The 26,200-nt window shown below is 43.7% G+C and overlaps 1 protein-coding gene across 1 annotated transcript; it reads left to right on the forward strand.

The window, feature by feature from the left end:
- The first annotated feature begins 6,324 nt into the window (after positions 1-6,324).
- On the forward strand, positions 6,325-24,868 carry LOC129385399 (uncharacterized). The gene is made up of 5 exons (XM_072289104.1): positions 6,325-6,462; positions 6,530-6,612; positions 9,956-10,090; positions 17,804-17,845; positions 24,504-24,868. Exons 2-5 carry the CDS (start codon positions 6,594-6,596, stop codon positions 24,665-24,667), a joined length of 360 nt encoding a protein of 119 aa, XP_072145205.1. The 5' UTR covers positions 6,325-6,462; positions 6,530-6,593; the 3' UTR covers positions 24,668-24,868.
- Positions 24,869-26,200: the final 1,332 nt, after the last annotated feature.

Here is a 26,200-nt window from a genome sequence, read left to right on the forward strand (position 1 = left end):
AGAATTGGTGGCGAAGTTTTCATTTTTCCTGTCTTGTCATTTCTCATTCATTGTCTCCAGAGAGGACCGGATCCACCGATGCCTGATATCACACTGGTAAGTCGATTTAAGGGACACATTTGGGAGCTATCAGTTATATTGATTTACATGGAGCAGGTAATGTATTGGTACATTTGCTTCCAAATAGCCCAATAATAGACAAGCAAATAATGCATAAACTACCCATAATGCCACACAATTGATTTTACTTGCCTAATTGGTCGAATATCGCGTTTTTAGGGTTCTTACCTAATACCGGCTGTCAAGCCCACATTGTAATTAACGTTGTCGTCATCCATTTGGAAGTGAGCTGATAAGGGGCACACCGCAAATTGCATTACGTGCTGCCACAACTACACATGAGGTATTTGTAAATAGATGGTATTATCCCTTCGCTTCATCCAAATTTCCTAAAAGTGAACTAAAAATTTGGCACCACAGAACTCCAGCCGAATGAGGTGCTTTAATTCCTTGAAAGCGTCTTTTCATGATAATTTTACAACTATGGATCGCCAAAGCAGTCCTCATATGATGATGGAAATCAACGTCGTGGTCTCATTTCAGATTAGTGAGCCGTTTTCTTGGTGTGCGCATTTTCTCCACGATCTTACCTGCAGCCATGGTGAAAGCACAATCGCGGTGCTAAAAAGCCTCGTATCTCACTTTATGGCGTTGATAAGTTTTAGGCTTGCTTTCCTAACACGGGGTAAATACATCAATTAAAAATTTGGCATTTCATGGACCCGTTATTAGGAAGAATACTACAACGTAGTTTATTTATTTATTTATTTATTTATTTATTTATTTATTTATTTATTTATTTATTTATTTATTTATTTAGGCAATACTGCTAGCCTGGAAAGGCTGTGAGCAGGAGTGAAGTACAACATGCATAAATACATAATACAGACATTACCTGCGTTGCCCCCCCCCCCATTCCATAACGTCGCTTGCGCATTAAATATATATTGGGATGGAAGGATGAAACAAGAGAGAGGAAGAAGATCGGAGAGAGTGGCTGGTGCGTGTTGTTGGTGGTCAGCCATCTGAACTATTCCGACTCATTCTGTAGATATATATTGTAAATATAGTTTCTCTCTCTCTCTCTCTCTCTCTACTAATATATATATATATATATATATATATATATATATATATATATATATATATGTACATGGTCTCGTTTAAAAAACGGGATTTAATTCACAGCTGAAATATACAGGCTAAAACACACGCATACAAAGCAACAAAGAAAATTTTTCAACAAATACAAAAAAAGAACAAAGCAACTAGGGTCTTCTGTCTAATTAAATAATTGGCAGGTGTGCCTTCAGGGCTGAAACGAAAGTAGCCGATGACGAGCGTTCCACAACGTCAGCTGGAAGCATGTTCCATTGTGGCACCGTTCACGTACAGATTAAATTTTTATAGATATCGGTTCGACAACAAAATTCTCGCAGTTTTTTGCAGTGGTTTTCATTTGGTGATAGATTGAATAAAATCATCCTTTAGTTTTCCTATATTATTGTGATAGAGTAGATACAGGTACTGCAACCAGTTAGCATGGCACCGAGACTAACGAATCCAGTTCAGCATTTTTCACGAAAAGACTAGCAGAGGCGTACCAGCCGTAGGTATCGCAAACAAATCTGACCGATTTTCTTTAATACTTTCTAACTGGACAACATATTCGTGCGTGTACGGGTCCCACACTAATGACGCATATTCTATAAATGGTGCCATAAACGTTTTAAATATCATCAGTTCAATGTCTTGTGGCGCCTGTCGCAGTGCTCGTCTTAGGTACCCCATGTTTGCTTACTGCTTTTTCTTGATGTAAGAAGTATGCTCACTCCACCGAAGATCCGAGGTAACTGTGACGCCTAAATACTTAGAATGTTTTACTTTAGATTATTAGTTTCCATTCAAACAGTAGTTAAATTGTAACGATAAGTACTTTCTAGTGATTCTCAAATGTACTGTTTCTCCTGAGTTAGTTTTCATTTGCCAGGTCTCACACCATTTTTCTATGTGATGAAGAGCTTGATTGAATTGGACCTTGTTGTGACGGTTATCAATCCTGTAGTAAATTATGCAGCCATCTGCAGATGACTTATTCTTGACGGATACTTGATTAACAATGTCATTTACAAATACCAAGAAAAAAAGCGGTCCTAGGGCCGACCCTAGTGGAACGCCTGACCCTACAGTTACAGGTGGGGAGCTGACACCTTCTGTTGATACACACTGTTGTCCGCAGTAAAAGTAGATGTCGATCCATGGCACTTGCCTATATTTCTTTAATATAGCCGTAACCTTCAACAAAATTTCAAAAACAGTCAAGGTATTATCGTAACATAACTTGCAACATGCTTCCCAGAAGCAATTTGCTAATAACAAATAATAAATTAAGGATTTGCTAGTTGCACCATAGTGCATCATCCCTCAAACGCCTCTAAAATTAAATTATGGGGTTTAACGTGCCAAAACCACTTTCTGATTATGAGGCACGCCGTAGTGGAGGACTCCGGAAATTTCGACCACCAGGGGATCTTTAACGTGCACCTAAATCTAAGTACACGGGTGTTTTCGCACTTCGCCCCCATCGAAATGCGGCCGCCGTGGCCAGGATTCGATCCCGCGACCTCGTGCTCAGCAGCCCAACACCATAGCCACTGAGCAACCACGGCGGGTCTCAAACGCCTCTGAAAACACAACGGTGTAGGGCGTAATGTCTAAAAGACATTATAGGATTTCGTTTTTTATATTGCGGTGAGCAGGAACCATATACGTGTGGCTCCTCCACCTCCTGTTCTGACGTTTTCCTATAGGTTTTGTGTTCACTGAGGATTTCAAAATGTTGAAAGGTAAAAACGAGAATGACTGGTAAGCCCACGCGCAAGCTTGTTTTTGTGTGATTTAAAAGGCGAAAAGGCAAGGTTTATCCTCGCACCATACGCAGTGTTTCTTATTCCCGGCTTTTACAGTGGTCTGCTATGGCCCGCTTTCGCAATTTTATGCGGCTTGCTCATTTTGAATTCACACTCAAAAGTTCGCTTCGTGGATCTATGATGTAAGAAGCGAGGGTACCTTTTAGCCTAACATTATTGAACAACGTCTCTCAGGTCTCTTTTTCCGTCAGCCAGACACATTCCAAAAAGCGTTGTATTCAATTCAATTCAGTTTATTTCGACATACATAGATGGTGTCCAGGAGGCGCGGCAAAAGGAGGCGACAATGCCTCCTGACAGGGCCTTCACCTCTGAATCACACATCATGACAGCAGGTCGGCATGACAAAATACTGCACTACATTAGGAGAATAAAGCAATCAATGGAAATTCAGAAATACAATGCTGTGTCACATGTGACAAATTATCCTATTATTGACATTATACATTGATGACATCATTCTAACTCACGGAAACAATGATGTAGAGAATCATTCAAATTGCAATTGCTCAAGACAAATGAAAGGTACAATTCTACGCAATAGAGGCAGGAGAAGAAAGCATCAGTTTCATGTTTTTCCTAAATTGAGGAAGGGTTTTGCAATCATTGATGCAGTTGATCACTAAAGGATAAGTGTTACAGAGTGTAACTATTTACTATTTACTATAAGTACCATTATCTGTGCGTGACTTCGACCAAACCACAGATACAGTGCGCAAGTTATGGGTAAAGTCCCTGTTTAAATACTTAGTGCAGAAGGATGTAAAATCATGCCTCATGTTATGAAAAATAAGTACAGCCAATGAGAAACTGTAAAGTTGATAGTACAGCAGTACCTTAACTGCGTCGTACAGGGATCTTTCGGTAACAGGTGCGGAACGGAATACCGTCTTCAACGCCCTAAACTGAAGCGAGAAAAGGCGGTCTGAATCTGATTTGTTTGCATGTGCCCCAAACTGACTGACAGTACATAATATAGGAGTGAACTACGGAATATAAATCTGCTTTCTCAGACGCAGAGGTAAAAGATATTTTACTCGTTGAAACAAACCGATACACCTAGATGCTTTCAAACGAACCTTACGCATTATGCGAAAGACGTGGAATTCTTCCCCACCTGGGGCAAGTTCTTGTTTCATCCACTTTTGTTTCCATGAATTTATCATTTCTCTATTTCAGTCATTAAGCACAAGTAATTTCCCCTGTGTTGTCCTTGCTGTCTTTCTTGGTTGGCTTTTTAGGAGAGAACTGTAAGCGAAATTTGAAGTTTGTTATCAGCTACAATGTCACTCAGCCAATGGGAAATTTTAAAACGACTCTTGCAATCGCGCATAATTTCAAAAGCTGCGTAAACTGTTTTCTCGCTCGGCTCGATGTTCTGTGACAGAGTCACGAAACCTTATTCCTACCCGCGGGGGCTGATAGTATACCATTTTTTTTAAATAAAAAGGAAATTCCGGAAATTTACGTCTGAAAACCATGATATGAAAATGGGGCACGCCTCAATGAAGTACTCCTGATTGAATTTTAGCACCTGTTGTAGCACCATTGTACCACCTGTTTTACCACTATTTAATCCCCGTCGAAATGCGGCTGCCGCAACCGGGATTGAACCAGCGACCCCAAGCTTAGTTAATGCCGTAGTTAATTGGCTACCGCATCGGGTGGTGATACAGCGGATACGTTAAATACACAACGAGTGTTCCCTTGTTACTGTCACAGTTTGATGGCGTCGAAGCGCAAACAACTCCCGTCACCTTTGCATTGTGGCCACGGTAAAGGTAGCTTGTGGGTCAAAATTATTGCGTACTCCCCCCTTCGGCGTGCCTCACAATCGCATGGTGCTTTCGAACGTAAAACTCCAGTATTACAGTATTCAATTATTCTCCTAATGCTCCATTAGGAGCATTATTCTCCATTTGTAAAACTAAAATTAGGATATCAAATACCGACAGTAATTGGAGAGCGCCATGTTACGCGAAACGATGGCAGAGCTTCTGAAAACGCTTGAAAATGAAGCTGTTCTACAGCCGGAGTGAAAAGTGAAAAGGTGACGTCCATCTAAAATATGCAAAAAATTGCAATATCCAAACGGGAAAAGGAAATTGCAGGTTTAAGATGTTAAGCCACATGCTCTTTCCTACACTGCGGAGGAATGCCAATTGCATCGAATGTTTGGGCTATACCCACATCTTCTTTCAATGACCACACAACCAGCATGCGAGAACACACGATAGGAAATCACAGATTTGCTGGAATCGGCATGAACTCTACCGGTATGTCAAATACAAGCTGCGAACCGTTGCGAATGCTGCGCCACTTCTTTTTGTGGACTCGGGGAGAAACGACGACCGACCACTGGGCTGCTCTAGTATGTCTTTAAATGCGAGGGCATTTCAAGCCTCTGGCTTTGGGGGGCGTGGTCGCGTGTGGAGAAACAGATGGCAGGCACACGGCTGGGCATCACTCGGGACTCGCAAGAACAGTCATCCATCGCTCTGCACAGCCGCACAGCCACTACTCGCGCTCCTTCATTCTAGTATGATTTCAAAATTTTCGCGCGCCTCCATTCAAACTCTGGAAAACGTGATTTATTCAACTTAATTAACAGATTAAATCGAACAAATGAGAAGTGGACATCGCTGACGATTAATCGTGTTGCGGGATACTTTTAATCGATTAATGTATTATACGTTCAACGGTATTACCAACCCTATTGTATTTAGTAGATAACTACAAAAGCTCAAGCAACGTAAGCGCTCTTGGCCATTGTCAGAGGCACTGACCTTGAGCCCACACTTTAGTTACTTCTTAATGCGTGTGCATATTCTCGTGACGTCACAAAACTCGAGGGACCAACGAACTTGTGAGCAGAAGCAGTATAGAGAGAGGACTACTTTAATAGCGCACGCCAAATACTGCTGCTACTTATTCTTGATCTGCATGTTTTTTATGAGTACCGATATGTCTTCTTATCGTCGTTGTCTTTACCGCAGTATAGACGCTGCAATATCTTAGTTTATGCGTCTCTTTGTATGCTAACCACGCCATGTGTAGTAGTACACTGGGCGTTAAGCCAAACATACAATTTTCGCATAAGTTGAATAACGTTTGTTTTTTGCACACCCACTCGCTAAAATGCGCAGATGCATAAAATCATCAAGAAACAAATTGGGCGAAGAAATTTAGCGTTGAATTGTGTTAAACATATTCCGGTATGCACCCTATGACGCATATATCCAACAGCGAAAGGAAGAGGGCTAAACGGGCTGTGAGTTTTATTGCCTCCGTTGGATCCAGATATCTTCGATGCTTTTATTTGTTCACAGATGTACCATACCGGTGGAGAGGTATATACCTACGCAACTACCTCTACCAATGCGCTTGTGGAACATGGATCTCCGCTGGAGGAAAGGTGTTATCCTGATAAGGATATTAGGGCCACAGATGATGGTTGTCACTTTGAGAGAGGGTAAGGCTCTCTGCACATGGTTATATTCTGCTTTCTTTATGAACAAACCAGATTTTTTTTCTTGTAGAGCTTATAAGAAGAAATGCACTGCAAACTTTACAAAAGATGGAGACAGCGACAGATACGACGCAATGAATGTCTCCTGCCAATGTAAGTAATTCGCCGGTGGCAAATATTTTTGCTGGACGGTAATAAACGCTGTACAACAAAAGGTGACAAAAAAGATTGTTATGTACACAAGCAGCTTCAGAAGAAAGTACACAAGGTGTCACAAACGTTGTAAAATTAGGTTGCGAGTTACAATTTATGCAGACAGTATGAGAAACATGTATTGCACACTGCATGTGTTGATAGCATTGTATTCAGAATACATCAAATCTATATTTGTGGCAGTCAAAGATCTGCCCGGAATATTCTATGCAAATTACAGTTTGAGAAGACGGTGACGTAAAACTAAAGCGAATAAATTCGGAGCGCGTACATTTGTACGCGTAATTGCTTAAGACAAGCAACGGCCGCGATAAATTTCAACCAACGTGTATACGATTTTTATGACATGGTCCTAAAGAAAATGTATAGTGCGATCTCTAGGTAGTCTATATAGACTCATAATTGTCTTTATGCATTATGCACAACGTATACAAACTCACGCTTACCTATGCTTGCGTTTGCAGTTTCTTACAAGCTTAGCCTAAGCGTGATACTTCTCCACGCTTACCGATCGCACTTTCAAGGAGTGATCCCCAACCCCACTACACGCTTAGCAGAAGTGATAGAGAGTCCTGTTCACAAGCTTATTGTGGCGTTATCATTATCCACTCTACGGGACGACGCCTGGGGAACAGCGACTGTGGGCGGGAAGAGAGATTGCGTCGCCATCACGCCCCATCGCACCTCCACTGCATACCTGGGAGGCTACAAAGAAACACCGCCCTTGATCGCCTTGAGTTACATCTCCCACGCAAGCGTTGCTCGCCAAGCTCTTCGCAGTCGACTTCTTTCACTTCTGCTTCGCCGGCGCAGGCTGTGACGGACCAACGCACCATGGCAGTGGCAGCAGGCCAGTGAAGTCAAAGCTGAATATGCTGCAGAGAGATTGTGCAGGACGCTCCCGCCTGCGACACTGATACAAGTTCCAGGGTTTTGCTAAGCCCTCGAACAATTCAACGAAACCAGGCAATGCAAAATGCAAACGAGCCCCTCGGTATCTCCTTGCACAAAATCACGAATGCCCTCTCAACAATTCCCTGCATCGCCGCGCGTTCGAAGATAGCGAGCCGTGTGCAGCACAAGCACGTCTGGAAAGCATTAGCCGCCATTAATACCGTAATGCTATTCCACTCTTAGTCTGAGTGTTGGTCGGAAATACCTGTTCAAGCTGTTTTTAACTGGCCTGCTTTTCTAAGAAAGGCGAATATTCTAAGTAGAAAAGAAATATGACAGAAAAATTTCCTGCAGGGGTAAATATTTTGTTCATACTATCTATTCCCGGAAAATAGGACACAACGAAACGTTCATGTTTAAAAACAAAAGTAACCGATCTAAAAGATTATCAGACCGATTAGAAAGCCTAAGACTTTCTACAAGCTTTATTTAAATGCGGAATGCAGTGAAAAGTTCTGTAATCTGGTTTGCGCCATGATATTTCGCTGCTTGCTCCTGGCTTTATAATTCATTGCCCGAAGTCATGTAGTTGGCCGTTTCCTTTCGGATATATTATATCTGTTTTTTTTTTACAATAAAGGAATAGACACATCCCTAGTGCCTTTACTTAACTCGCAGCTTCGAATTGCGCGTGAGGAGTTCCAAAGCGGCGTTTGTTGGGATGATTACTTTTCGTGCTAAATATGAATTACTTGAAGTGGCACTTTCAACCGTGTATGAGAAACTTAGCAGACAACAGGTTTACCTAAACCAAACTCATTTTTTCTAGTGAATGAAAAAGACATTCCCCGATAATAGGTACATGGCGTTTAAATTACCAAATAATGTTAAGCGGAAGTACTGTTTGTATGATAAATTTAGCACTATCATCAAGAATACCTTTAATTAACTCATCTAAGCGTTGTTCTTAGTCCCCTTCTTATCTTCTCATTGGTACGTCGTGCCAATAGTAGCTAAAGTTTCTAAAACTTGATGTTTCATAACACATAACACGCGTGCGTTACTACAAGTTACAAAAGCCCGGCTATATAAATCACCGGTCAGGTCTAATTTACGTTATGCCTTGCCGATATGGGACCGCTTCTCCACTGTCAATAAAGATACAATTGAAAACGTAAAATAGATGGCAGTACGACATGTTCTAAATATTCCGAAATATAACGTCGAGTTCAGCTCAAGACGGGCCAGAACAAGCTTACATTTCGAAACATCGAAGCTGCGCATAACGATGCTTTGATTAAAGGCATTTAATGCATATACGGTTCACTAAGTGCTAACACCAGTGGCAACTATATGTTTTTGTTCTGTTCCTTATCGATACGTATCGATCATGAGCATGAATTCAAAGAAGAAGCATGCGGCACTTGCAAATTAACCACAATCCATGTGTTTTATCTCTAAAATAATCCTGTCTCACCTACAGCTGTAGTCGCTATTTCTCCTATTCTGCTGTTTCTCAGAATCTGTAGCCTGTGGGAACAAATACATGGCGTAAAAAATGTTGACCCTTCAGACGGGATGAACGTTCAACAGCTTAACTGGGTACCTCTGCGATCATTTATTGCAACTACATAACGAATAAATGCAACACACATTATTCGTGAACGGGCCTGCAAACAAGGCCTCGATCAACACGAAATGTGATATAAGCCGTTGCTAGCTCTTTTTTAATCTGAAAGCGCCGGCGAGGAATTTCACTTCATTGTAAACATTTCTCTAGATTCTTGTTTGCATTCCTTCTTTTTGAAGGTTGCGAAATGTTCAACACTGCATGTCCAATTGTGATTTCTATGAGGTATTGATATTTTCTCTGGTTTCTGTGCATGTAATGCGATCTACGCTCGTAACGATCGGGTGTCATTTCTTCTTTCGAAAGTGCAGAAATGTTTGTTTTTTAGTTTCAATTGGTACTACATGTTAGGTAGTGATTTGTACTTGCTGGAACCTACGTATTTAATGGTCCTTAAATCTCTTTTCGATATATACCCACTGCGTTTTACTGTTCTATAGTTGTGCGAACGCAGCCCATTGATATATGTAATGGTAGTGTGGTCATGTAATAATAAATACGTGCATATTTAAAAATGCTTCCGTCTTTCACGAGCTCGGACCACAAGGCACACCGTAGTGGGAGACTCCGGTTTATTGTAACCACCAACACAAATAAATAAATCAACATCCCCGCCATTTTTTGTTAGCTTTGTCTACACTGTGACAACGACGCTTCCTGTCCACACGGCTTCCTTTAGTGATAATCATTATGTGACATTGGCTTATTTATTTCTTCGTCTCCTGACTACTCGTGATTGTTTATTATTTTTCTGATTAGACTACTCTCTTCCCAATGGGGATCCTTTGAGAACACACGAGCGAATCCTTGTTCAAGAGGTCATGGGACATACTGGGATGTCCGGATGGGTTGATGATGGATACTGCGCTCTATTCAATGTTACCTACTTAGGAGGTAAGTGTACTCCATCATTCAGACTGCATATTCGAAGCACCTTTATTACTGGCATGTTACCGCCCACTTTCGCGCCTCAGCATTTTGCTAGCGCATCGAGCGATTCAGCATGGTGATGCTGGTGACAGCTTAACGCAGCTTCGCGCCATGTTCTCGATCTCAAGGGCACGACAAGCGGTGACGGACAAGCAGTGAAAATGCATGATTCGTGCATGGTTCAGCCTCAAAGCTGCGGCTAGGCGACCAGGGACCATGCGGGCGATTTCCACCGTTTCTAGGTTACGGGGGTTGATATTGCTGACCAGTTTTTGCGAAACGATAGAGTTGTGTTAAAGTGCACGGTGTGATGTTTACGTGCGAACTAGTTCGAGTATTTCTCATTGATATTGTGGTTGAGATTGCTTCCAAAGCCTTCCAATAGTACTTTTAGGCCACTGTGTGCAAGACATGCAACATCGGGATTCGTGTGCTCAAGTAATGCTACTACGTTTAGCAAAGCTTCACGCAAGCTAGCTTCCAGGCTCAGTAGCTTAAGAACAACGGAGTGAACCAGTGTTGAATCAAATTTTATCGACATAATACAATTTGTGAAAATTAAACTGCAATTATACATCTTCAGCATTACGCTGAGGCTAGTTGGAATTAATTTTTCTACAAATATACAGAAAGAGCGTGTCACATAACAACACAAATATGATAGAAACAAAAGTATTTTTGTTGACATTGTAAAATTGGAAAAGTACTTATAGCAGGCCTATTACGATTCAGTACGATTTCATACGTTTCCTTCATTTACACAGTTGAGTTTCGCTACATTAGCACACACATTATTACAGTTGTACAGGCAACACATTTACGCATGTACATAACGTAGAACACGACTATGCATGGCACCCGCCATGGTTGCTTAGTTGTTATGGTGTTTGGCTGCTAAGCACAAGGTCGCGGGATTGAATCCCGGCCATGATGGTCGCATTTCGATTATGGCGAAACGCGAGAACACTTGTGTTCTCATATTTTGTGGCACGTTAAAAAGCACGCAGGGGGCCCTAATTTCCGGAGCCCCACTACGGCGTGCTTCATCACCCGATCATGTTTTTGGCATGAAGTTGTAAACCTCATTATTTATTTATTTTTAATTATACATGGTAGTCGATTCAAAATGGTTACTTGCACTGAAGAAATGTTTTTGACTGTTAATATTGCTACGGCATGAGCCAGGCGAGCAGAAGAGAAAGAAGACGTTAGCGTGTGCAGCTTCGGGATGCCATCTTGACTTCACCATCAATCTTGTCCTTTAAACAAAGCCGGTTTAACATTAACCGTAACAGTTTTGGGGTGAAGGTGCTGGGTACTTCGACCAAGACGACGGAGCTGCTGCAGCAAGTACCACGCCGGAGCCGACGCCTCGCTCGACTGCCCTCAACACCACTTGAGATCCCGATGTCCCACAGCGGTGACCAACAGTCTTCTCTGGCAGCTCGAGTGCGAACAACCGGCGCCTGCATGCATCAGATGGAGCCCCACCCTTTCTCAGGAAAATTCGGCGAGGACGTGGAGGAATGGCTCACCCACTACAAGCGTGTGAGCAAGTACAACGGCTGGAACTCCACGGCTCAGCTCAACAATGTGGTTCTGTTCCTCACAGACACTGCGCTAGTGTGGTTCGAGAACCATGAAGATATCTGCACAACGTGGGACAGCTTCGTTACTCACCTTACAGAGTGCTTCGGCGATTCCACCACGAAAAGGAAGCGGGCGGAGCAGACATTGCTTCAGCGCGCTCAAGACCCAGGTGAGACCTGTACTACGTACATAGAGGCAATCCTGAAGCTTTGCAGAACGGTCAATCCTCGAATGTCCGAAGAGGACAAGGTTGGACGCCTTCTCAAAGGCATAGCCGAGGATGTGTACAATAATTTAATCGGAAAGGAGAGTGTCGCCTCGGTCGCCGACCTCATCAAGCATTGCCGCACATTCGAGACCTTGAAGCTGCGCCGTATCACGCCACAGTTCGGAAGGTTAGCAAATGTCACAACGGTGGCAAGCGTTGAAGAGAATGACAACTACAGTTTTCCATTTGACCTTGCGGCAACTATAAGGCAAATTGTTCGCGAAAAACTTGAAAGACACACCAAAGGGGTGGATGTCGAACAGCTTGGCTGCGCTCCCAACCAACCTTAAGAACATGCATCTGCTGTGTCCGCATTGTCTACAATGCCAGGCGTTGCAGAGTGTCGAGTCGATCAGCTGCGACAGCATCGATGTACCTTTCCCAACGACATGACGCACGATCAATGATCTCGTCGAGCTACCACCACGAATCGGAATTCGGAAGATCGCGTTTATTATTCGCAGCGGACCAAGGTTGACCCCGAGGTTTACAACGTCGGTCGCGCATCGCCTGTGTGTTACAGCTGTGGTGCCTCAGGACACGTTGCTCATTTTTGTCGCCGGCGCCGACAGACAACAAGATATGGCCCACCACCAACTTGGCCCAATTTTGAACGTGACAGTTATGACGACTGTTGGCCGACAGACCCTGATAGTGCAAACACCACAGGCGCGCCACCCCGGAGTAACTTCCATCAATATAGTAGGAGTTGCTCGCCAGGTTCAGAGCGCAGCCTGACGCCCCCAACCAGTCGCCAACGCCGTTCACCGTCACCACGGCGACGTGCTGCGTCACCACTGCCGTCGGGAAACTAGCCGGCGCGGCCCATGAAGGTAAGGTGGCCGGACAGTCTGCGTCTCTGCGAAATACTCCTCTGCCTATTATGATGGTGAAGAACAAAGTGCGTGTGTTAATTGATAGTATACCTGCAGCAGCATTAGTGGATACTGGTGCTATCGTTTCCGTCATGAGTGTGACTTTCAAAGAGAGGCCTTGGTCGGAAAGGTATGTTCCCTTGGAATGGTGACGTGACGTTTCGTGGTGTCAGTGGAGAGTGTCTAGTTCCCCTTGGTATTTGTGTTGCAAGTGTTTTGTTCGGAGGAGAAGATCTTAAAATAGAATTTCTCGTACTGCCGCGGTGCACTCATCATGTGATTTTCGGGATTGACTTTCTTCAGGATTGTGGTGCATCCGTTAACTGTGGCACAGGCGAAATTACTTTGAATAGCGCGCTTCTCGCCACCCTTGCCGACACATCCTTACCAGTGAAAAACTATTGTGTTGTTTCGAACAATTTGCTGCTACCGCCTTGGTCACTGTCACGTATCCCTGTCAACTTCGCTCCTGCCGACCTTTCATCGTTCGACGCGCAAGTCCAGCCTCTTACGTCGAGCTGCGCAAAGAAAGCTGTACGTGTATCACGCTCTGTCGTGAGAGTAGTGAATGGCGCCTCAAATTTGTGGGCTTTCAATTGTTATTGCGTCCCTGCTGTTCTTCCGCGTGATATGAAGCTCGCTGAATTTGACGAGATTACTTACAGCTCCATTACAGTTCTAAGCGAGCAGGAGCAGTCTCATACTAGCGATTCTCACCAAAGCACTTCTGAAGAGCAGATCCTATGGATGATCACTAAGACGCTGCCCTCACATGAGCGCCACGCTCTCGCACAAGTTTTGTGGGCACATCTTTCTGTATTCGATTTCACACAAGGCGACAAGCAGGTTTCACTCCCGTGTTCTCGTGCTCGCCACAGAATTGACACCGGATCTGCGCACCCCATTTCACAAAAGCCTTACCGCGTTTCTTCAACAGAGAGGACAGTTATTGCTGAACAGGGGAAAGACATGCTGCGGAAAAGTGTTGTTCAAGAGTCCTCTAGTCCGTGGGCAGCACCAGTAATCTTAGTAAAGAAGAAGGATGGATCGTGGCGGGTTTGCGTTGATTATATAAAACTGAATGCACTCACCAAGAAGGATGTGTACCCACTTCCTAGCATTGATGATGTCATCGTTTGTTTACATTCCGCTGCCTACTTTTCATCACTGAATTTGCGATCAGGGTATTGGCAGATACCCATGCACCCAGACGATAAGGAGAAAACGGCCTTCGTAACACCAGATGGTCTTTATGAATTTAACGTTATGCCGTTCGGCCTTTCTAACGCGGCAGCAACATTCGAACGATTCATGGATACTATCCTCCGAGGACCTAAATGGGAAATTTGTTTGTTCTACGACGATGATGTGGTGATTTTTGCCAGCACATTAAGTGAGCATAACAGCCGTCTCAGTCTTGTTCTGGATTGTGTCAAACAAGCCGGCTTGATTTTAATTCCAAGAAATGTCTTTTCGGGCAAACCGAGACGTTAGTACTTGGGCATCTGGTCGACAAAAACGGTGTGAGGCCAGATCCCCGGAAGATTTGGGCTGTCAGCTCCTTCGAAGCACCTAAGTCAGTGCGGGAGTTGAGGAGTTTCTTGGGCCTGTGCTCGTATTTTCGTCGCTTCGTCCCAAGATTCGCTGACGTGGTGTACCCCCTAAAATGTCTTCTCCAAAAAGCCGTCCCTTTCAACTGGACATCGGCTTGCGACGACGCGTCTCGCCAGCTAAAATTTCTACTAACATCAGGGCCCATATTGCGTCTCTTCGATGCATCCGCACCTACGGAAGTGCACGCTGATGCCAGTGGCATCGGCATCGGTGCCGTACTAGTGCAACGTCATCACGGAGCTGAACGCGTTGTGGCTTATGCTAGTCGCTCTTTGACTAAGGCGGAACGCAATTACACTGTGATCGAGCAAGAATGCTTGGCAGCTGTTTTCGCTTTCCACAGATTTCGGCCCTATATCTACGGAAGCCCGTTCACTATCGTTACTGACCACCACGCGTTATGCTGGCTGGTGAATCTCCGTGACCCGAGTAGACGACTGGCACGTTGGGCTCTTCGACTGCAGGAGTACGACTTCGTTATTTCCCACAAGTCCGGGCGTCGCCACGCAGATGAGGACTGTCTCTGCCGCCTTCCTCTGACGACGACGGAGTGCGACGAAGACAATTTTGATGACTGTTTTCCTCCCATTTCTTCTACATTCCCAGACTCGACGAGCCACCGGTTGACTTTGTGTCCGCGATGGCCTACTTTACAAGACCAATTAATCAGCTAAAGGCGCACGCTTCCTTCTGGTGGTGCCGCAGAGTCTGCGAACGGACATACTGAGAGCCATGCACGACGATGTGACCTCTGGCCATCTAGGATTCATCAGAACTTTGAGCCGGACAGAGGACCGTTTTTACTGGCCCAAAATGCGGGACACAGTCAAGCACTACGTCGCCAGTTGCGAACAATGTCAACGCTACAAGCGCCCTACGACCGCTCCGCCAGGTCTTCAGCCTCTGCCGCCGCCTCGCCTGCCATTTGAACAAGTGGGTATCGATCTTCTGGGCCCATTTCCCCGATCATCTAACGAGAACCGATGGGTGATCGTATGTGTCGACCATCTGACCCGTTACGCGGAAACGGCAGCCGTACCATCTTCAACAGCTGCGTCCGTTGCAACGTTTTTGCTTCGTTTCATTATTCTTCTACATGCCCCCCCCCCCCCCCCCCCCCATCCGTGTCATCATTAGCGATCGCGGTCGTCGGTTCGTTGTGGACGCCGTAGAAGACCTGCTTTGTCTCTGCACTTCGCTGTTCCGTCATTCAACGCCTTATCACCCTCAGACTAATGGGCTTGTAGAACGTACGAACAGAACTCTAACTAACATGCTGGCCATGTACGTATCTTATGATCACAAGGACTGGGATGACGTACTCCCCTTCATCACGTATGCTTATAATTCTACAAAGCATGAGACGACCGATTACAGTCCTTTTTATCTCCTTTACGCACGTTCACCGCTAAGCTGCACTGACACTATACTACCGTTTCACTTTCACAGCGAGTACCATGTTGCCAAGACGCTTTGTCTTGCCGAAGAATCCCGGCGTATCGCTCGTCTTCGTACTGTGGCATCGCAACACCGATCGAAAGAGCGCTATGACAGCCGACACCAGTCTGTCTCGTACGCTAAAGGAGACTTTCTGTGGTTGTCGACTCCGGAACGTAAACGTGGCTTATGCAAAAATTTTTACCCCAGTACAAGGGCCCATTCATCATTGTAGATCGCTTGAGTGACTTGACGTACGTGGTGGCACGCTTGACGTCCGCTGGTCGTGGGTGTAACCGGACCCAGTTAGTACATGTTGCCCGTCTTAAGTGGTTTCACCCTATGCTTTCCGAGTGATTTGGACCTGCCCAGCGGGCTTCGTCTGGAAACCGGAGATTGCTACGGCATGAGCCGGGCGAGCAGAAGAGGAAGAAGATGTTAGCGTGTGCAGCCTCGGGACGCCATCTTGACTTCACCATCAATCTCGTCCCTTAAATAAAGCCGGTTTAACATTAACCGTAACAATATATTAGGTAGCTTTATATAACTTAAGGAAGGTATTTTTAGTGCTATGGAGAAATTGGTACGATTTCTAGTTCTAATGTAAGGTTGTTCCATAAGGCTACGGCATTAGGTTAACCTTTCTCTTACCATATAACTTTTTTTTTGCTTAGGGAGGCAGTTACCTTTTACTTTGTTACGACTTTGGTAGCGGAAGCATACAAAATTGATGAGGGGACTGGATACTTGGTGTTAATTGTAGAATGAACCATTAGTGCAGTTTCCTTAATCAGAGTGGTGAAAGGCATGTTATTTAGGCTTCGGAAGAGTGTTACAGTATGTGCCGTATAGTCTGAATTGGTCACAAAGTGTATTGCTCTTTTCTCGAGCAGTATAACTGTTTATATATAGCCGCTCTATGTGCGACCTTGGGTCGCGCATAGACATGGGTCGGCACATTCAAATGCCGACCCAAGTGTCGGCATTTCAAACATGTCTCGGCATTTGTGCAAGAGAAAACAAGCTCTACTAAGTTCCTCGCACACTTCGTCAATATGAGATTTCCAGTTCAAAGTTCTGCCAAGTAGAACACCAAGCCATTTTGTAAAATTCGCTGGTTCTAGCGCTAATTTACTCACTGTAACTGTACAGGAGTGTGCACCCATAATTTTGCATGGTGAAATAAAACAACCTACTTGGTTTCCATCTGTTTAACCTTAGTTCGCTTGAAGACAACCGCTTGTGGATATCATCAAGCTCTGAATTCGCACAAATAAAATTACCGTTCGGAGAGTCGTGTTCTGATGAGAGCCATCTCGTCAACACAAATAAATATGGGAAAGTTCTTTCCGGTGTAAAGAAGGTCCTTAATATATTGTGACAAATGTATTTGTCCAAGAACTGAGATTTGAGGTATACCTACTGTTTAAGAAACATGGATTGAGTAACAGTTATTTGCAGTATCTGTTTACGGTTTTCTAGATAATTTTTAAAGAATTCTAAGCGTATTCCAGGAAGACCACAGCATTCCAGTTTATTCAATATTATGCTGTGGTTGACAATGTCACAGGCTTTTTTTATGAGAAAAATATTCCAACAACTCTTCTATCTTCATTTAAGTGGTAGTCAAGTTCAGATAAGGAAAAAATGGGTGTGTCAGTTGTCCTGACCTTTCTATACCCATGCTGCCAGGGTGTAAGGTTACCTTGGTGCTCTAGGAAATACATTATTTGTTGTACTATTATATTTCCAATAGATATTTATTATACCTACGATGGAGATAAAATTGTAGTGTTTATCACCAGCCTTGTGAATATGGATTATATTTGATGATTTAAGAAGGTCTCGATACGCAGATGTGTAAACCGATAACTCTTTATATTTTTTCCATAGGTTACATTCCATGGTCGGGTGACGACCATCTCGACAAAAAAGGTATGTTGTCAGAACCTATTGCACATTTCACTGGCATAGTGCTATCTACATTTAGAACTTCACGAGCTGTTATATCTTTAAATTTAAATATATTTAGGATTGTGAGGAGGATGTGTAATGTATTGTTCGTTGAGAGCCCTAGCGATTTGCCGATAACGGACTCTGCAAAAAGGGGTGTTAAACGGCAGAACGAGCGTCTCTAATGATCTGGTATGGTGTAAAAGTTGTCAGGGGGCTTAAGAAATGAGTTTATAATACATCACGTTGTTCAACAGTTACCCAAATTTTTAAGTAATAAGCTGTTCCATTTTTCTTTCTCTTTACTCAAATGAGCGCTGTTACTTTATCACAAGCTAGTCTGAAGTGCTGTGCATTCTTGCTTTTTGTACATTTTTACTTTTGAATTTCGAAATTCTTTCTTCCTTATTTGTGCTAAAAAAGTGCGTTTATTAATTACTCGAGCCACTGCATCATTTGGAAATTTTTTTGACGAGACATCTTCGTGGTGATGTGGCTTTTGGGAGCGGCTTCTTAAGATTGTGAATATTGGTTAATGATTCGCTTCGGTAATCACTTACAAAGGAGACTAAGACCTGCAGCAACTGAGCTCTTATTTTATGTAGAGGGGAGCGCAGACAAAACAAGTGAACCTGTCAACAACGCTACTTCTAAACACCCAGACACTCTAACACCGTCTTCATTTTATCGCTTTGTCGTCTCCTGTCAACAAGAAAATCTCTATATGAAGAGCAGAAATATACTGACATACCCAATTTTTAGGTCCAGAGGCAGCTCATAGCGAAACTATCGTCTAAGCAATGGCTTCGTGAAAATCTCCTCACACTTGGAAGCGTTCACTCAAGAGAACCATAAAAAAAACTTTGAGGAAGCAAAGGAGACGTTGTGATTATTCAAGAAGATAACGCTTCCAAAACATAATACAAAATTGGTGTGGTGAGCAAGCGAATAAATTGTACAGATCTCATCGTACGTGCGTGTGAAGTCGAATACCCAGTACCTTAGAGCTGGCTCCGGCGTTTGCAGAAACAGCACCCTTTAAGACTTTCCTCCTCTGGCCCCGGGGAGTGTGTTAAATAACAGATGAGGAACACAACGACGGGCATATGGCGTGGGCGCCAGTGGCCCGCTCATGTTATGAAATTCGTAACGATTTATAGTGGCCAGTGTGAACGCTTCTGGGATATTGTCTGGGCAGCAAATCCCGTTTTGCGCCCTTTTAACGCGTAACTGTGTGAGACCGCACGGACTTGAATATGAAGAAGATGTAGCCAGACGAAAAACCCGGACATCTCGCGGATATTCGGGTGGCGCAATCTAGCCTTGCGAGTCTCTCATCAATGAAGGTGGCATTAGGTGATCATTACATTGCAGCTGAAGCATCGCTTCCCCAAAAGAATCTGTAGGCAGCTGTCTGAAAGCAACCTTACACGTTGTTCTTTGATCCTCTCGCTACAGAAGTGATGATGCGCGTGTTTTGCCGCAGTACACTTATAGGGGAGGAGGCGTTCTGTCATTCTTATTGGGGACAATTTCGAGGTGATTTCCTCCAGAAGAGTATCACTACTCTCCAACAGAAGTAAATGGGAATGCCACATCCCCAAGTGCGAAGTATGTATTTGCCTTCTTATACGGTATCATCCATCCTGGATTTGATGGTCACTAAGTGATCCAATTAAGGGTAATGAAGTATCTACAGTCGAACGCGAAATTCTTAAGGCCACGGAAGCGGCGACTGCACTGCATCGCTGCGCCTTCTGACGTCTGCGCGCCTAAGTTTGAGATCGCGTACTGCGCACGCACTTCCTATTTTACTTACCAGCCTGCTCGGTCGATTTCTTCAACCGCACGTCCACCGCAAAGCGGGAGAGAGTGCAAGGTGCCACTTCTGCAGTCGCCATGGTAGCTCCCTAGCGATGACGTTGTGACGATTATACTTCACCAGTACTTGCAGGGCTCTCAGCGTGCTGCTCTCTAGGCTTTCTTTCTGGACCATTAGCAGAGCCGAAAACTTGTTTTGCGTCACTTTCACTGAAATCAAATTATGGGATACATCGCGAAGCTTACGCATGATACAGTTATTTGTGATACTGGGTCCAAATATAATTTGCCCAGCACATGCAGGAAAACACCGAATATCCAGTAGCTGGATTGAAGATCCAGTGAAGAGAACTCGCAACAAACGCAGTTTATAATTTTTACGGAAACAGAAAAAAATACGTGACGAAGATGTATGGTGGGTCAGATCTTTCAATACTTGATTCCATAGCCATCTGTTGCAATTATTGCACCATACCTAGGAGCATCGGTTCATACAGTGCGTTTCCGATCTCTGCGTGAAGAAAGCGCTTCCCACTCCTCACATACCGCTGGTCAGAGATTGTATTTTTTCACACTTCCTAGTCTCCGAGACGCATGTTGGCTTTTGGCAAAATCGCAGAGATTTTCGATGGAAAAAAATAATAATAATAACGTCAGCTCCGAGAGGTGGCTGCTCCGGCGTGCCAACAGTCTGGTCATCAAGCTAGGAATTTAAACTGCGATCAGGATGAATAGGGCTCCTGTTATGTTAAAACAGCCAACATCTATTGTTGAGCGGGCCATTGAGATGATTTAGAAGCAATTCCTGCTCTATAATGCAACAGCATGCCGACGCCATGACCTCCCGTCGATGATCATCAGTGGACCGAGTTCTCAGTTCATGGCGACCCGCACAACGACATGCGTCCTCCGCTGGCACTGATCCTCTGCATGATCATCGGTGAAAACCTGACGAGGAAGAAATTGACAAAACGATCAAGGACAGCTTTTATAAAGGAACCGGTTCAAATGAATTCCGGTTCACTTGAAGCTCCGTAGAGTAATGTTTCAGTGAGCCAAAGTCTCCACGGACGGCGTGAAAAGTTTAAAACTCGAAAATGCGTCTTCGATTCAATTTATAACAAGCCTACCCAAACCAATTGTTATTCCTGCTGAATAAGTGGGGCTATATACGAGAATACCATGGACACAGAGGTTTCAACGCTTAAATTTTGACCGGGGGCATAAGGAGGTGCAGTTAATGCATGTTCTATAACATATTAAATTAATTAACGCCGGTATTCGACCGGCCCAAACACGATACGATAATGAGTCAAGCCTGAGACAACTTTTGACAACCTTAGGTTTATTACCGGGCACCTAAATCTAACTACACGTTTAAGAGCGTGAATTGCGATAGAATCGCCCTCTACAAAAAAACAATCCGGAAATGATTTCACCTATTGTTAATTTGAACACCAAACTCGCCGTTTTTGGTCCCAGCGGCTAGAGCATGTAGAGTCATCGGTGAACGTGACTATTTCCCATTCAGCTCAGGTTCGTGTTTTCACAGCGCGCGCAAACTATAGCCTCATGGTACTCTTTCTATCTTGTGTTGTCACATCTGGTTTTCAACGCAGTTCATAAGCCCTGCTGCAAACAGTCTTCTGCAAATTCTCAAACAAATATGTTCAGCTGCAGGGCGACTCGTGCATTTTTCTGATATACATGCATCAACTACTACGGTGCCAATAATTTGTCTGTCGACCTGGCCTTCCGTACACGTATGCCCTTCGCTACGTTATCTCCGATTGACCCTTTTTTTTTCGACGTGCTTGGATACAACGGCTCACCGCTTTTCTTGACCTTTCTAGCACCCAGCAGATCATGCTTTGCGAAACGCCTTGGATGCTTAAATCAACTATGAGTCTCGTTTCGCTGATTAGAATGCATGGCAACATTCTGAAAGAAGGTGAAACGGTTTTTTGAAGGACTAAATCGTCTACCGTTTCGTCAAACAAAATCACCCAATGGCTATAGCTAGCCTGTGCAGGTGATAAGCTCTGCCATGGCAACATCTGTGCAGAGCTTTCGTTTATCATACCTGCGTCAAAAAGGCAACACTGGCGGAAATCAGTGCGTACTAATCAGTGGCGGAAATCCATTTCTGCTGCGCCTGCCTTAAAAGCACACGGGCTTGAACCGAATGTCCGATCTACCTGGCTGACTTCAATGCGATGCATCGTTTATTCGTAAGAATTAACAGCCACCGTCCGACTCAGCTAACCCGCTGAACAACGCCGAACATGCTCGTTGCCACAATACGGAAGGCCGCAGTGTATTGAGTCGAAAAAATGAGTCCTAAAATTTTATTTGTTTCTTCACATAGGATTTCAAATTATTCAAGCATTCTTTATGCAAATGTGATGATAGAGAATTCGCTAGACTATATTACATGACAAGGAAGGCGAAAAGCACGGTAATAATTTGAAAGGTCTCTTGGCGGCAACTTTTGCGGCTCAGTGCGGCAAGTAATTACGGTAATTGGAAGCATGATCAAGCATTCTAAACTTTTACCCGTCTCTGATTATGGTGATGTTTTTTTTTCATTCCACAAGTTCCACCCGATTAACCGTTCTCTACCCTGGCTCTGCACTGCAGCTACACCATATCCGGTGGTTCCGCGTATTTGTTTGGGAGCATGACATTTGTCCTGAGTACTACATATAATTCCATCCTGCGTCAGTTCTCCTCAGGGTGACATAATTCTGTTTGATAGAAAGTGACGCGAAGCACGTCTTATGCCCCGCTGACCGTCTACAAGTAAGGCGTCGAATGCAGCACTCTAAGAGCCATGCCAGTGCACATTAATTGTTTTCGTTCCAATATCATCGCTCGGGCGCTTCCACGGCGAATGCAGAAGTGGCACCTCGCACTCTCTCCCACGTGCCGGTGCGCGCGCCGCTGAAGCGAGTGAGCGAGCAGCCTGGGAGGTAAAACAGGGCGTGCGCCGGCAGTGCGCGCTTTTGAACGTGGGCGTGCCGCCATCAGAAGGCGCAGCGATATAGTTTAGTCGCCACTCCCGTGGTCTCTAGAATTTTGCACTCGACTGTTCACTCAAACCGAAGACGCAAGTTATGCTATCACATATGCGTAGAGCCTTGTTGCTTTCTCGCACGTTTTTACAATGAGTAGAGGGAGAAGGGTCTGTACGCGTATTTTTGCAGGGATCTATTGAATCCATCATTTCTTTGAGAAAAAAAGAACAACAGCATTGCGTTAGCAACGCGTCAGAGCGATCTTACTTCTGTTATACACGTGACTGATGCGCAAACATCGCCTACAATTTAATTGTCCGATTTAAGGGCAACATAGAAACCACACTACATAAAAAAGACAGATCGGTATTTCTCACACTGTAGGCATCGAGGAATGTACAGTTATTACTTACAATCTAGGTATGCAACCGCATAAGGCTAACAAAATTACGGAATGAAATTGTCAGTTTGTTTTCCTAACGTAGGACAATGTGAACGTGTGAGGAGGCTATGGCACGCACACTCGAAATCGAATTGAGTCCGATCATCGCATTCCATCGAGTGAGCCAAGTGAATGAGAGAAATACTGCAACGCAAGCACCTCACCATGGTATTCCTCGCGCAATTAACGTCCAAGGAGGCGAGATCATTAAATAAATCCAAGGTTGCACACGAATGAAAGAAAGACGCCAACGTGGATTGATCTCAATATTGGTCTTCGCACATTTGCCGGGAATCAGGGAGTCAAATTATACGAAGGAGTGGCGCAAGTGGAGCACAATATAAATTAAAAAAATATTAGATCATGCAAATTCAACCCCGTGTTTTATTTTTCTACTGCGTCCAGTACAGCGACTTTTAAACAATTTTCTTGAAGTAAACGAAGCTGCTGCCTTGTATTCACAAAATTCGCAAACACAAGACATTTGACAATAAAAAAAATGCGTGTATGAAAATTGGTCACGTAGTTTTTTTCCTACTCTACATTCAGACAATGCAACAGCCAGCAAACAGTACTTTGTAGGAAATCATTCGTCGCATAAAATTTACGGCACTAGGCGTATATTCGCATTTCATAATAAAATGATACGTCGTTGCACAATATCATAACAAGTCTAAATTCAACACTCGGCTCTATGAGATCTCAAAAGCACGCCTTTTCTTTTACATTCAGAACTATAGATTCTCGCCGTTTTTTTATGCAAACTGCACAAACACATGAAGATATCAACAAAAGGCTCACGCGTTAGAAAAGGTTCACACGCACACAAATTTCTGGACTGGCAGTGCTTTGTAAATTGGCAGACAATGCAATGATTGGCAAAAATTGAATAGACAGTTTTTACCCATTAGAAGCCGCCAATTGATCACCAACTTATCACTTTTCTAGTTCCCTTGTAACGGCTTCTGCTACATTATCACGCAAAATAAAACCTGTGAGAAACACTCCAAACCGGAGATGCCAGTTTCCTTAATGTATTTCAGGTTTGGACACTCCTTAGCCTAGTGCAATCTATGAACACGTGAGCAGTAAGTAACTAAATTGCTGTAAATATTAGTGGTAGAAATACAATAAATCACTGATAAAATTCTTCGCGTATTTTTTTCAAGCAATATGAAGTTTGGCTTGAGACATGTTCACCTTGAATATTTCAATGTTTTCTACATCTTATACCCCCCCCCCCCAAATCATTAAACTATTTAAATAAAAATATATTGCCAGTGCCAACTGATAGGATTTGAGAGACGTTTTTTTAATTGTTACTGTGCGTAATTTTCGCTGCGCTTTACTTTATTTCCAGAGCGATTTGGCAGTAAACCATACTATGATCTCCGGGTGACGATGGACACGCAAGTCCAAGAGACTACTTGCTGGCAGAAATTGCAGAATATCAGCAGAGAAACGGGACAGAATATAACAATTTGTACTTTCAAACGGCAACCAATCCCATCCTTGGACATCTGACAAATGAAAATTTACCTGAAAGGAAATTCTGTTACAGTCGCTTATCTCTGCACTATATTTTTGTGTGCTTCTCCTGGACCTCTTTGTCAATTATTGTAAACTCCTTACACAAGATTCATCACTCCATAAGAAAAATGGAAATACTTTAATAACATTGTACTAGAGGAAAATAAACTTGAACAGTATTCAGCAAGCAAAAAAGTTATAATGTTCTCTTATTAAAATGTCAGCCAAAAAACCTTTTGGCAACACGCGTTGCACAATAGGTATCGTTTGCGCATAGCAAAAAACATTCCACAAGCCATCATTATGAATTAAATACTCGATTGTGAATCGAAATCATCTACAGATAAGCTTCTATTATATCCTTAGGATTCTTGATGATCATTCAAATACGTATACCGGCGACTTTCAAACACAAACAGTACCTTTTATGCATCCTACTGCCCTTGCAAATGGCACCCAGTGGGATTGAAGTCGTTGCTGCTTGTAACTTGTAAAATACCATTCATTGGTAGAAGAGGTACGGTGAAATCTAATCAATTACGGTAGTGGGATGTATTATCCTCCTCTCCCTAAATTATGTTTTCTTTTCCAGTTAACACAGAACGTTGGACTGAGAATTCCGCACCATCCGTGGAGCTCTTAACTAGAGTTCTTCCGTTGCTTATGCAGATGTTTCTTCGTATAAGGACTAATGCAGTAAACCAACTTTACGAAGGTAGTAAACTATGGTATTCTTTCGGGCTTTGTCGTAGGTCATATTAAAGATTTTAGAAATAGCGCACACAGAACAGGGCGAATCAGCGTGTGTGTTAATGCGTGTCCCGATGTGTTCCCCTTTTATCCAGTGTAGGTTAGCTAAGCACAAATCTTAGCAGTAGAAATTATGAAACAATAAAAATAGAAAATAATTTTTTTGTAGTACTGCAAACACACAGATATCATTATATGCATCGCATTCGATTCGTTGATCAGACATTTCATTGCCCCGATAACTGATTTTTTTCAGAGAACACGATGACAGCACAGAGACTTCCAACATATTGAAGAAATGTTGACGATACCACTCGCTGTCCTGTCTAGGTTAAAGCGCATTTTGTAGACCATGATAACCCGCACCTATATAAATATATATATATATATATATATGTGTGTGTGTGTGCGTCTGCGTGTGTGCGTGTGCGTGTGCGTGTGCGTGTGCGTGTGCGTGTGCGTGCGTGTGCGCGTGTGCGCGTGTGCGTGTGCGTGTGCGTGTGCGTGTGCGTGTGCGTGTGCGTGCGTGTGCGTGCGTGTGTGTGTGTGTGTGTGCGTGTGTGTGTGTGTGTGTGTGTGTGTGTGTGTGTGTGTGTGTGTGTGTGTGTGTGTGTGTGTGTGTGTGTGTGTGTGTGTGTGTGTGTGTGTGTGTGTGTGTGTGTGTAGTGATATCAACAGAACTCAACAAACACATACACACAGAGCACATTGGGAAAATTGTTTGTACATAGTGTGTTAAAGAAATTATAAATTACTGAAAGCAGCAGTTGATCAAGA

This window comes from Dermacentor andersoni, chromosome 7 (assembly GCF_023375885.2).
Source record: "Dermacentor andersoni chromosome 7, qqDerAnde1_hic_scaffold, whole genome shotgun sequence".
Lineage (NCBI taxonomy): Eukaryota > Metazoa > Arthropoda > Arachnida > Ixodida > Ixodidae > Dermacentor > Dermacentor andersoni.

Coding starts and splice junctions, on each gene's coding strand:
- LOC129385399 (XM_072289104.1), top strand. Junction 10,091..17,803: donor CAATGTTACCTACTTAGGAG/GTAAGTGTACTC, acceptor TTTTTTCCATAG/GTTACATTCCATGGTCGGGT. Junction 17,846..24,503: donor CGACCATCTCGACAAAAAAG/GTATGTTGTCAG, acceptor CTTTATTTCCAG/AGCGATTTGGCAGTAAACCA.